The sequence below is a fragment of the Rosa rugosa genome, chromosome 7 (genome assembly GCF_958449725.1).
Source record: "Rosa rugosa chromosome 7, drRosRugo1.1, whole genome shotgun sequence".
NCBI lineage: Eukaryota > Viridiplantae > Streptophyta > Magnoliopsida > Rosales > Rosaceae > Rosa > Rosa rugosa.
Genome location: NC_084826.1, coordinates 4854870 through 4868560, shown reverse-complemented (window position 1 = coordinate 4868560; position 13691 = coordinate 4854870). Strand labels below are relative to the sequence as shown.

General features: G+C 39.2%; 1 protein-coding gene and 1 pseudogene across 3 annotated transcripts; both read left to right on the top strand.

Annotated features, from left to right (window-relative positions):
• The first annotated feature begins 2263 nt into the window (after positions 1-2263).
• On the top strand, positions 2264-5054 carry LOC133722698 (heat shock 70 kDa protein BIP1-like; annotated as a pseudogene).
• A 4021-nt stretch (positions 5055-9075) lies between these two features.
• LOC133719737 (formin-like protein 11) lies at positions 9076-12996 on the top strand. Of its 3 annotated transcripts, none has more exons than XM_062145907.1 (5): positions 9076-9277; positions 9479-11392; positions 11477-11667; positions 11812-12047; positions 12133-12996. In XM_062145907.1, the coding sequence occupies exons 2-5, from the start codon at positions 9699-9701 to the stop codon at positions 12859-12861; spliced, it is 2850 nt and encodes a 949-aa protein (XP_062001891.1). In that variant the 5' UTR covers positions 9076-9277; positions 9479-9698; the 3' UTR covers positions 12862-12996. The 3 variants fall into 3 exon arrangements, with proteins under 3 accessions (XP_062001891.1, XP_062001890.1, XP_062001892.1); XM_062145908.1 differs by lacking the exon at positions 9076-9277 and having other exon boundaries at positions 9866-10126; positions 10216-11392; XM_062145906.1 differs by lacking the exon at positions 9076-9277 and having other exon boundaries at positions 9317-11392.
• Positions 12997-13691: the final 695 nt, after the last annotated feature.

Here is a 13691-nt window from a genome sequence, read left to right as displayed (position 1 = left end):
CAAGCTACAAGTAAAAATGGCCAAGAACAAACAATACTCATGGGAACTGATGTCTACAAGTGTACTGGACATCGCTTCTGGAATAGAAATCGATGCAAATGTTCACGTAGGTATTGTTCGACATATACTTTATTAAGCATCAAATGTGAAAATATGAAGAATTAGACATACCTAACATACAAAAATATGATGATTATAACGATTATACATCGATTTGTTTTTTAGAATCGATGTTGGTTGTTGTCTGGGACATCGGTTAAAAACGCGCTTATACTGATGTCTATATCTTTCTCTACACCCACTAAGACATCGGTCGAAAATTAGTTTAACATCGGTTCTGGGCCGATGTCTATGAACAAAATTCTAGTAGTGTTTTGCCATCCCATTTCTGTGTCCCCAGCGTTCCATTTGGATCAGCTGGGAGGGGGAGTTAGTCGTGGTTTGGTGTTTAGTTTTTCTGTTGTGTTTTTGTGTCATCAAAAAAAAATAAAAAAACTGCGGGCCAAATCTATGACATGGATGCGATCACTGAGTGACATATGCAATAATATAAGACTAAAGACGTACTAGCTCCCATCATAGCATAGGGCTGGCACAAACATTTTGTTATCATTGAGATCCTTGAGGCGGCAAAAAATGCTACGGTAAAATTCAATTTATGCTGCAACCTAGATTAACCAAGCCAGCCTCTTGCTGCTATATAAAGGCAGCCTAGCTTACAGCCCCAAATCATTCATATTCTTGTCTGAAATTCCAAAACAAAGGGACCCCAGAAATTTTGGGTACTTATGGGATACGTGCATGGGCTGAGGTACGGTCTCTTTGGGAATGGTATCGAGTTAGAGTCTCATAACGGACGGACGGTCTTCTCGACGATGCATTGATATTTATAATGACTTTTAATCTGCTATGAAATTCATGTAGCTAGTACAGTAGTACGTACTTTCATATTTGAAAATAAAGTTTCAATAAAATTCCCACGTCTCATCAAATTCATCAGAAAAAAAAAAGTATATTTGAAAATAAGGACTAGATTCTTAGTTGAAGCTCTAACTTTTACACTAGAAAAAAAATGAAGTGGTACAAATAATATTAGATTTGAGATCTTAGATCACCATATCTCTACCACTATAAAGTGAGACCCTCTTTCCCTTTAAAAAAAAAAAAAAAAAAGTGAGACCATCTTTTTAATGTTAAAATTTTTTTTCACCAAAATTTGATTTTCCTTTAATACCCATTCAAACATGTTTAGTTTAAAATCATCAAATAATACAATAAAGCAAACATACAAAAAACATAGCAACTCTAAAAAAAACTACACACTTCTACAATAATCACAATTGCTCATTCGTCACATAGTAGATACAGTTTTGTCAAAGTGGTAGCAGTTACCCGTATATTTCAGCCCTACGATACAACCTCAAACTTTCAAAGCATAATTGCTAAACACATTAAGTAGCTCAGAAAATGATGCAAAGATATATCTTCATAGTTCATATAGATTTTTTTCTCTCACCACACGCAAAGCGCTAGACATGATGCTAGTATGACATTATTCGTATGCTGGACTGTTTTAATTTAAATTTTCAATTTTTTGCAAAGAAGAAATTAATAATAATAATAAATTACGTGGCAGGTTTCCAATGAACACCGGCCCATCCAAGTTTAATTCTAAATTGCTATATAAATCCCTATGGGTTTGAGTCGTCATGTCCTCTACACCTGCGAGGAAATGCTGGAGAAATTCTTAGGTGGGGGTTTCCCCACCACGTGGCTTTACGGCCACCCAATCAGAAGAAAGGAAATTTTCCATCTTTTCTGAAACTGCCCTTGCTCCCTAAAGTGCAATACCCAAAACACCCCCCCATGCTGGGCAGTGATTGGTCCTCCCCACCACGTGTCCGTGCGGTCCGCCCCACACAAGATTCTCTCGAAATGCTGACATGTCATATTCCCGTAGGCTCATTGACGTGTCAAATTGGATGTTTCAATGACGTGGCGCAGTCTAATTGGATGGATCACTGTCTGCAAAAGATTTTTATAAAATCACCAACACTGCACTTTTTGTTTTTTGGTCAAAGGGTAGCGTCAATTAACAAGGCACATGGCCAAACAATAGTACAAGGGACACAGCCCAATGATTCCACATAGTCAATTGTTAAATCAAGCAAGATTAGAGAAATCAAAAGAAAAGAAAGAACAGCCGAAGACATAAAGCAAAAGAAAAAAATGGAGGACAAGAATTTCATACAAATCGGAAAAAATGGAGGTGAAGAAGACCAAAGCGGTGTCATCTGCTTGTCTTTGTTTCAGGTATTACAAAATTAAGTTCAAATTTGCTGAAATTTAATCTTTTACGTATCAATTTCATGTTAAGTAAAATATGCTGAAGGTTTTATTTTTTTTGGCTAGACTGCTTCTTGTGTGGGATAGCATATTAGCTGCAAAGGGTTCATCTAATCCTTGGCCAGTGATCGGAATCAGTCTCGGAACCACCTATTCATTTGTGGGTTTGTACATAAATGGCCATGTAGAGATCATAGCAAACAACCAAGGCAATAGAATCACACCCTCTTGGGTTGCATTCACTGACACCGAGCTTCTAGTGGGAGATGCAGCAAAGAATCAAGCGCATATTAACCCAGAACGTACCCTTTTTGATATCCAGCGGCTCATAGGGAGAGACCGAGAGAGTAAGCTATTTTTTCTTCATCATATTGGATGTGTTTTTGTATATATTTATACAGGTCATCTTTACCATTTTTAGGGTTTAATGAATGGTTACAAATTTTACTCAATTGAGACTTTATTTATCTTATAGAATACTCTTTTAGTTATTATTTTTTTTTTTATATAAAAGAGCCATTAGGGTGAATATATATTCATCAAAAACCAGAATAAGCCGTTACATACCCTTCCGCTGCCATTTAGACAGACAAGAAGATAGTGGTAGTACCCACAATGATACATAGAAAATAGACCCACTCATTGTACAATCAATACGTAGACATAGCGGGATCCCCCTTTGGTACTAGAAAGATTTGGCCCTCACAATCTAACTCTTAACCAATCAATCTAGTTGCCTAGAGACCTCAATTGGTGTACAACTAGATCCACTGAGAATTAAATCAACAAGACCAGACCAAATGCAAAAACTAGATGCACAAAAGTGCCTAGATTGTCTCTGAAAACGGAACATTATTGTAATTTAGACAAAAACTTAAATAACATAGAAAAGGCTTAGGGCTAAAAAACCCCAGCCTAAATGTGACAGCCCAAAGGGCAGCCCCAAAGAGAGGAAGCCCAACTCAAGGCCCAGCAAGACATGGTTGACCCAAACCCAGACCACCACGCCGGCAGTGGCCTGTGCAGCGCCACCCTCAAGTCCCGCCACGAACCAGCCACGCCACGAGCCAACCCCGCCACGAACCAGCCTCGCAACGATCCCCGCCATGAACCAGCCCCGCCATGAGCCGCACCGTCTAGCTTCGTCACAAGCCAGCACTGCCTCGAGCCCCAAGCCACTGTAGATACAGCACCCAGCCCCGATCGCCGCAAGCCATACTGTCGCCTAGATGCCCACGATTCGCCGTCGCCGGATCGCACCATCCCTGCACAGAAACTACCACAGACGCCCAGAAAGACCGCCCACGTTTGCCGTCAAAACCAGGCTGCCAGACCACAAGCCATAGCCACCTCTTCTCCCGACCTCAGCCCAGGGCATTGAAGTGCCCGTCTGGCAGCCAGCAACAGACGACGCGGCCGAAGCCGGCGCTATCCATGGCCGCCGCCGGACAGGGAACAATCTGGTGGGTTTGTGCTCTCTTGCGGCGCTCGGGCTAGAGAGAGTTCTCTAGTCTAGGGTTTTTTTAGTTATTCGTAAGTCATGAGTTGTGTAAAAGTACTAAAGCAAGACCGAAAAGTGTGTTGAAAATTGCATTTAGTTTGGATTGTAAACTGAAGTTGAATTTTTGCATGGTTTGGTTTTGTTGGCAGATTTAATGATATGGAGGTTCAAAGGGAGATTAAGTTGTTGCCTTATAAGGTTGTGAACATAGATATAGTTTAGAGGTGAAACCAAGGTGTTTAGCCCTGAGGAAATCAGTGCTATGATATTGACTAAGATGAAGGAAACAGCTGAGGCTTATTTGGGGAAGAAGATCAAAGACGCTCTCATAACTGGTCCAGGTAATGTCTGATTATTTCCGTCTCCTATATATTTACAAAATATGTAGTCATACTTTAGTGGTTTAATGAGTTTGTTTTGCTTCTTGGAGCTTATTTCAATGATGCACAAAGGCAGGCTACTAAGGATGCAGGCAAAATTGCCTGGCTCAATGTGGTTCAAGTAATTAATGAGCCCAAGGCCGCGGCCATTGCCTATGGTCTTGACAAGAATAAGGAAGAGAAGAACATATATATTGGCGGTGGTACATTTGATGTTAGCATCTTGACCATTGATGATGGTGTGATCGAGGTGATCTCTACGAGTGGAGACACTCATTTGGGAGGAGAGGATTTCAACCACAGAGTAATGGAGTATCTTATTAAGTTGATCAAGAAGCAGTACAATAGAGACATTAGCAAGGACAACAAGTCTATCTGGAAGCTTCACAAGGAATGCGAGAAGGCCAAGAGAGCCTTGTATTTCCCGCACCAGTTCTCTGTGGGGATTGAGTCTCCTTTCGATGGTATGGATTTCTCGGAATCCTTGACAAGGGAGAGGTTTGAGGAATTGAACACGGACTTGTTCAACAAGACCATGGGGATAGTGGAAAAGACTCTGCAAGATACAGGATTGAAGAAAAAAGATATTCATGAGATTGTGCTTGTTGGAGGGAGCACTAAAATTCCGAAGGTGAAGCAGTTGTTGATCGACTTGTTTAATGGGAAGGAACCAATGAAGGGACTTAATCCTGATGAGGTTGCGGCCTATGGTGCTTCAATTCATGGTGGAGTCCTTAGCGGAGAAGCTGATTATGATACTCATGTATACTGCGATTGTCATAAATACTTAAAAAGTGTAGTTAGTTGAATAACTTGAAGAACTTAAAACTTTTCTTGTCCCAGTTCTTGGTGTTCTCTTAGCTATCCTCTGGTAGTATGACAAACGGGGTGGTGGAATTACCAATAGGTAGTGAACCTGGTGATTTTCTTTAGGCTTTAGGGTTTGAATGCGACAGATCAGAACCAATTGCGTATGCCACAAGGTTTTGATTGCAAGGTTGTGGGAATGCGTATGCCACGAGCATAGCAGTTTAGCACCACCATAACTATAAACTACCAGGGAAAAAAATAAATGAATTATTGGTAGCTGCTGCTTCCGTACTCTAGAGGTTAGTATTGGATACTCTTATGTTCATCCATTTGTTTAGTTCATACACTACATATGTACTTTAGAGGTTAGTATTGGATACTCTATGTTCATCCATTTGTTTTGTTCCTACACTACGTACGTACTTTAGAGTTTAGTATTGGATACTCTATGTTCATCCATTTGTTTTGTTCCTACTAGGGCTAGGCACAGGCCGGGACAGGCCGAAATTGTGGTAATCTCGATCCCGGGCCCAGAATTATTAGTCGGGACGGGCCGGTACGGTTGAGACCATTTTGAGAATTGATCCCGACATGCCTGAACCCGATCGGTATCGGGCCGGGACCGGGCCCAATCCGGGATAGGAACGAAAAAAAAAAAAAAAAGGACAGGTTACCTGAGTTTGCAATCTGGTAAAATTTCCCAGTTTGCATTTCTACATTATTTCAACACTACATTCAAATGATCATTTCAAAGAGAACAAGTAAGAGTGCAATTCCCTACAACACTTCATCATTCCATAATCCAACAAGCTGATCTTATTCAACAAAAGCTAAAAGGCTAAAACTGAAGGAAAAAAGGACCAAATCTGCATATTGCATAGTTCCACACTTGCAAATTGCAATTTCATACCAACCTAATCGAAGCATCTAATCGAGGTCGAGCTGTTGAAGACCTCTAGCCATCAGCTTCTTCAAGCTGTAAGAAATTGTTGAACTGAAATTGATGACTCCGAACTCGATTTGGGAATTGGTGATTTTGATGACTTGAGGTGCTAAATTGATGAGCGGGGAATTGGGGATTTAGGGTTCTAAGCTTGGAATCGAGTTAGTGGTAATTGACTGAAGGGATGAGAATTGGGGAATAGGGTTGGGTTTGTGCAGCTATGATGATGAAAGTCCTCGTTAAACGGTAAAGAAATCGTTGATGAATTGGTGAAGCTGACTAAGGAATGATGGTTGAATTGAGAATTACATAAATCTGGGTTTATCAAAATGAGAAAGAGAGAGTGAAGAGACGGTTGAGAGAGAGAGAGAAATTGATTAATTGAGATTAAGTCTCCAAACTCGGGTTTGAGACTCTGAGAGAGATGAGAGATAGAGATTGAGTAGAATATGGTGAGGTAGAGTCCATAATAGAAGTATAGGCTTAACCAAATAACTAATCACACTGAGACATGTGTTAAAACCAAAAATATAAATATAAAATCTATTATTTCGGTACGGGCCGGGCCTAGCCCGAATTCTGTAAATTGAAACCGAAGCCCGTCCCGTTTTTCTCAGTATGGGCCGGGCCGGGACAAAACAGTAAAAAAATGGCTTTTCAAACTGACCCGTCCTGGCCGGGATCGGTTGTTCGGTTTGTAGTGCCCAACCCTAGTTCCTACACTACGTACGTACTTTATAGTTGAATTTTTACAAAAGTTATAATTTTGGAATGAGATGTAAAAAACAGAATAACTCAAATCTTTGAAATAAGTAAACTGACACGCAATTCATCACTTACAATTATGTTATTTGATCGACAGTATATATATATATATATATATATTGGTTAAAACAGGAGTCAGGAAGAGCAAAGTGCTCTCCCACCCCAAATTTATTGAAATAAAGATAATGTACAATCTAATAGGGTGGCACAATAGCCAAACCCCTGGAGAGCAATGCGACTGACTGCAAATTTAAACAATACAACTAACACAAAGAGAAAGAACAAATTAATGAAAACGAAAGTTAGGGAGACCAAGCTTATCTCGTCGACATTGGTCCTAAATGAAATGAGGAGGCTCGTCCCACCAAGTCAATGCAGACAACGATAAACCAATATTAGCAAGAGCATCTGCCACTTGATTACCTTCCTTGAAAATATGAGAAGATCGAAAGTTCATCTGAGATATGTGATGCAAACAATTACCCCATGCCACTCGTAAACGCCATGGAACAAGATGAGGATCTCGAAGAAAACTAAGCACAAGTGTTGAATCCACCTCAAGCCAAATATGCTTCCATTCCCTAACCCAAGCCAGCTCAATAGCTTGAATAACTGCCATGACCTCCGCATCAACAGAGCTAGGAATATCAAGGTTAGAAGCAAAAGCACCAAGGAATGATCGACAGTATACAGTTTAGTGCAATTATGATGAATTTCACTTGGTTCATTTTAACTCGTATAGTCAAACACTTGACGCCATGACATGGATGAGAAGAATTAGGTTTTAGCCTTCTAGGGCATGCACGTAGTCTTTCTTTGGACTTGCTAGTTTTGTGAGCAGGAGAGAAATTACGTGCAGTTTAAAAGTTTAAAGCTAGATCGAAGAACATGCCAAAGGAATAAGTAAAAGCCCCTTAATTACTTGGCTGTTCAATCAGCACCTGCACATGTTTTGTTTGTTATCTGAAAATTCATCAGATACTACTGGCCTTGTCGAGTTTGCACGTATAGATTATCAGCTTATGTAATGTATTTTATAATGTATTTTCCACTTGAGAATTTAGGGTTAGAATTAGTTTATATATCTGAATTCACCGATTGTGGACGTAAAACTTCCATATCCTTTTCTTTTCAACAGTAATATGTACATCGTACATGTATGAGGTTAGTCTAAACCGAAAACTAATTAATTTGGTTTTATTTTCTTTTCTGAGAATGGAAGCTAGTGACAAAATCTCATAATATTATTCCGGAATGAATGATATTCATGACCGCCATTTTTATTTTATCTTAAAGAGAGAAAACTCAAAAGGACTAGGTTTTGAGGTGCTGAAGTGATAACGATGCGCAGTACTTTATTATAGAAATCTTAGATCACCATTATTCCAATAATATTGAAGGACAAAATTTTAATTTATGTTCAGTGTTTGAATGGACACCCCATTTGAGCAATATTATTGTATCCACTGAGAGTTATTTAATTGGGGAACACCTTTTAGAATAATGGAGCCGTATATCTTGTTTGGCTCGAGAGGAATTAGACACACTATCGGAAAATCATGGTAGAGTGGAATACACATAATTTGGCCCCCCAAAAAAGAACTACTCGTTAAAAGTGATGCAAAAATTCAGGGAAAGAACAGCATTCGTACTTTTATCCATCAAGTGAAAAATATGTGTCATGTTAGATAAAATTATAGTAATGTGAAAAGGAGATGAGGAGAAGTATGTATACAACTATATGAGTTAGCATATTGAGATTTAAAAATGTACTTAGAAATGTTGAACTTTGTGTTTAGGTCTCGAGTTTCTTCTTTCACTTACTGATTATTTTAGACCAAAACGTTAACAAGTTCAATAATAGTTTGATCTTATCCTTCGTTTTCAAGGAACCCAACTATGTTCTTAAAAATCAACTCAAAATCTCGGCTGCCCTAGCTTTCTAATCAGGGAAGGGCAAGGAATGAGCTTCGGACCTCAGTAATTTCGATGTCAAAGCCATAGTAACGTAGTAACAAAGCGGTAGAAATGTAATACGGTTCCCATATCTCACGGCAATTGATTGAAATCTAAGCAACTGTGTGTATTTGTATATTGTCGGTTTGAGACTGTAGTCTCTCTCTCTATGTCTAGGTGAGGGGACAACACATGAAACCAACTTTAATCCCATCAAAGTTTGGATATTAGTCCAAAGAGAACAGCATCTCAAACACTAAAAATCATCCCCTAAAAGCCTGTGAAAGAGACGAGCAATCCCAAATCACTTTTAGCCTTCTCACCTCCTCTAAAATATTGCATCTCCAAGATCTTAACTTTTTCGCACCTCTTGATGTTTTGCTCCTTGGCTTGTGTTGTAAGAAGCCCACATGGGGAAAGTGATGGACCCCTTGGTCCATTCTCGTATAATAATTAGGGTTGGAGAGAACTGGTACCATCAACCTCTACATGAATTGGACAAGGTAACCAGAATGGGGACCCATCAAACCCTTGATTTGGCTTTTTAGCTGCAAATCCCATTAACCCATTTGATAGGTAAGGGTCTCTGCTGTGATCATCAACTCTAAAGTGCTGACTAAATCTGAATCAAAATGATGAACTAATGAATAAAAGTACTCTACTTTTCTCTTAAAGATATGGCCTTTATATAAGATAAAAGAGTCATAAGACCAATGAATGGAGTCAAATTGGTTTTAGAAGATCTTTCATAAGATGTGTACTGATAGTGTTTTGCAGAGGTATTTATGGAGGTGAGAGGAAAAGAAGGCCCAGTGCAACTACAACTGCTGCCTTGCTCAGGGGTTTCTTGGAGTAGCATTAAAGGCTCTCTGGTCTTGAACTTCATTGCACACCACCTATATGACAAAACTTTCCAAAGAACTACTTTGTTCAGAGAAACAAAAAGGAAGGACATGATTTATATGCTTTGATGGTTTTTGTTTGAGAGAGACAAGAAATGGGTTATCATAGTTCTGTGATTTTCCACATGATGGAAATCTTCATCATGTTTCTTCTCTTTTCATTACTCAATACCACCCACATTTTCACTGTTGGTGCTTTATCAGATGCAGACGGCTTTAATGTTCATGGCCTACAGGAGCTGTATCATTCAGTGGAGGACAATGTTGAGGGCACTCAGAGCTTGCAGATTGAGAAGGTTTCTGGAGAAGATGAGAATGAAGAAAATAAGATTTCAGTGGTGGAAAAGTTCAGGGCTTTGCTTGGATTGAGGAGCTTACACAAGAGGACACCATCAAATGGTGACAGTGAAAATGTGTCTCCATCTCCTTCTCCTTCACCCTTCAGTGAAGCTGAGGCTCCAAGTCCGGCTCCTGCTCCTGCTCCGGTGCTGCACATCCGTCCACATTCACATCATCCACACCGGTTGCGCTCAATCTCACCTCCTCGAAAAATTGTTAGAGAGGATGATAAAGGCAGAACCAGAAAGATACTTATAGCTGTTCTTGTTTCAGCTGGAGCTGCTACTTTGATTAGTGTGCTTGGCCTCATATGGGGTTGCAAGAAGTACAAAGAGCACAAGAAGAAACCCACAAGAGTGATCTCAGTTTATGGTGAAAAGGGAGGAGGAACAAGCGGTGGATCAAAGCATGTTGGTTCTCAAATACCAGCAAGCAAGGTGAGCTTAAACCCTGGCACTCATGATCTTATTTATGTTGATTCGTTAGGCATTGATGATGTAGAGCAACAACAACAACAGCCCTCTTGTCTTAAGCAAACTTGTGGAACTTTAAATGCCGCACCAAATCATTACACACAAAGATGCGCATTGAATGAGATGGAAGAGGAAGAATCTAATCAAGAAATGGTGAAACCAGATTTTGACAATGTTAGTAGTTCTTCCACAAGGGAAATTACCTCTGTTCATGAGGATAATGCAGACTCAGTCAAGTATGAGTCTGACTGTGCTAATTCCTCAACTAGGGTTAAAGTTGTTCCCATTGATGCTTATTCTTCTGATGAGGAATCTTTCCATTCTTTTGGAGATTCCAATTCATCAAGCATCCGCCTTTCGAATGCTTCAGCGGGTAGTCTAGGCGACAACACAGCAGCAAATATGTCTACAAATGTGTCAAACAGAGAGGTTTGTTTATCACCCTCTTTTATGAACTCACCAAACCTATCAGCAACCCCAAACCAAACTTCTATTCCGTCTCTGACTGCACCATCTTCTTCCAATAATGCAAAGAATTTCACAACTCCTCCAACACCACCCCCTCCTCCACCTCCACCCATACACTTTCCTCCTTTCAGTCCTTCTCTTAGTTCAACAAGAATTACATCTAAAGCCTCAAGTTCTTCTACATTGAAAAATCTGTCACCTCCTAGAAAATCAGATTCTTCTTGTGCATCAAACCAAATCTCAGAAGGTGACCCTTCCTTTTCGCCTCTAAAGTCCTCAATACCTTCTCCAACTTCGCCTTCTATTCCTCCACCGCCTTGCCCACCTCCCTTTTTGAAAGCAACTAACAGCTCTGCCAAAGGTCCACCTCCTCCACCACTCCCTCCACTCACACCATTGGGAAAAGATGGAACACCGTTGCCAAAACTGAAGCCGCTACACTGGGACAAAGTTAGAGCTGCACCTGACCATTCTATGGTGTGGGACAAACTGAGATCAAGCTCATTTGAGTAAGTGACATGATCATTATTGGTTATTATTATTTTGCATTCTCTGTCTATTTTGATACGAGTAAATTATGCATCTTGAAACAGGTTTGATGAGGATATGATTGAATCTCTTTTCGGATACAATCTACAAAACACAATGAAGAATGATGAAGGAAAAAGCAAGACACCTTCTCCGAGCAAGCATGTGCTTGAGCCAAAGAGACTACAGAACATAACCATACTTTCAAAAGCCCTGAATGCTACTACAGAGCAAGTATGTGAAGCACTAGTACAAGGTATGTAACTCCTAAAGCTATTAGACTTCGATAACTAATCAACATCAAGGGGTTGGACTAAATTGATATAATAATCTGTTTCTTAACAATTTGTTCTGTAAACCATAACCATTTAAACATGCACACTTGTATATATGAAAACAGGAAGTGGATTGTGTTTACAACAACTTGAAGCACTTGCGAAGATGGAGCCAACCAGTGAAGAAGAGGCTAAGCTTTCCGGCTATAAAGGAGATATTAAGGAACTGGGGTCAGTTGAGAAGTTTGTTAAGGCAGTGCTTAACGTTCCTTTCGCCTTTCAGCGAGTTGAAGCCATGCTTTACAGAGAAACTTTTGAAGATGAGGTGGTTCATCTTAGGAACTCGTTTTCAGTCCTAGAGGTAACAAAACCAAAATGACCAAAACACATTACACAGATTATGAACACAAACTAATATTCTTCTTTCCATCTCAATTTTACAATAGGAGGCCTGCAAGGAACTCAGATCAAGCAGGCTGTTCTTGAAGTTACTTGAAGCCGTGTTGAAAACAGGCAACCGGATGAATGTGGGAACTATCAGAGGAGGTGCTAGAGCATTCAAGCTAGACGCGCTTCTCAAACTTGCTGATGTGAAAGGAACTGATGGAAAGACTACCTTGTTACACTTTGTGGTGCAAGAAATAATAAGGGCTGAAGGGATCAGAGTTTCGGATAGCATAATGGGTAGGATCAGCCAGAAAAACAAAATCAAGACAGTTGAAGAGAAGGAAGAAGATTATAGAAGAATGGGGCTAGACCTCGTCTCCGGTCTCAGCACTGAACTCTACAATGCAAAGAAGACGGCTACATTGGATTTGGATGTTCTTGCAAGTGGTGTGTCAAACCTATCTGATGGAATGACCAAACTGAAGCATTTGATAAATGAAGAATTGGCCATGGATGAGAAAAGTGGGAACTTGGTGAGTTCCATGAAGTCTTTCATAAGCTATGCAGAGAAGAGTTTAAAAGAGTTGCAAGGTGATGAGAATAGAGTGCTGTCACATGTGAAGGAGATTACCGAGTACTTTCATGGAAATGTGAGCAAAGAAGAAGCAAACCCACTTAGAATTTTTGTGATTGTTAGAGACTTTTTGGGAATGTTAGACCATGTCTGTAAAGAGCTCAGAAGCTCAAAAGCCAGCCGCTCTCCAAATCCTCTTGCTCCATTCAGATAGATTGTAGATATAAGAGTGCTTTGTGTGTTCATAAGATGCATTGTTCCTTTCATTAAGCAGAATATGTGACCCTGATTATGAATTTTGAATTTTTGATGTAGAATTTGGGAACATTCGAATTAATTACTTGACCCTTAAGCATATGCTGGATTGAATTGATTGCACTTCATCTATATTATATTCATCATGTAAATGTCTAGAATACCCTTGAAAAGTTGGGACTCAATTAGGATGGACAAAAAGAACACTAGATCTATTTCAAAAAAAAAAAGAACACTAGATCATAATATGTTAGACCAAACCACATAAAAAATATGTATAACTCAATTAGACAACTTATATTCTTAATTACTGCTGCAAAATAATTAAGCTAATTAAGCTGCAGGTTTTTAAAGTGGAAGGCAGATAAAGTTTCAAGAACCATTTGAATAAAAAAAGTATCGAAAAAGTTTGGATTTTATAGCACTTGCAATCTAAATTTACAACGAGGACTTGGTAAATTTTGACACTATTACATAAATTTTAAATAAGAATTATCAAGACTTGTGATTTAGAAATTTATCACTGATCAGTGATTCATATACAATATCAGTTTAAGTCTTGTATTAATAGACTTTAACAATCTATATATAATCCATCATTACGGATTATATTCATAAAATTTAGAACTTTAATCTAGGTCTCTAAACTGAAATCCTTTGTTTTTTGAGAAAATCCAATTCGAGAAACTCTAAAAACATTTAAGATCAAAAGAGAAAAGAAAAAGGAGAAAAAAAAAAAAAAAAACCTCTAAAAGTTAAATGACAAAAACAGCCTTGTTGTTACACGTA

Bases quoted from the DNA above. Each gene is read 5' to 3' on its own strand.
- LOC133719737 (XM_062145907.1), top strand. From the start codon at position 9,699: ATGGGTTATCATAGTTCTGTGATTTTCCACATGATGGAAATCTTCATC. The intron at 11,393-11,476 runs GTAAGTGACATG...ATCTTGAAACAG, and splicing joins CTGAGATCAAGCTCATTTGA to GTTTGATGAGGATATGATTG. The intron at 12,048-12,132 runs GTAACAAAACCA...ATTTTACAATAG, and splicing joins ACTCGTTTTCAGTCCTAGAG to GAGGCCTGCAAGGAACTCAG.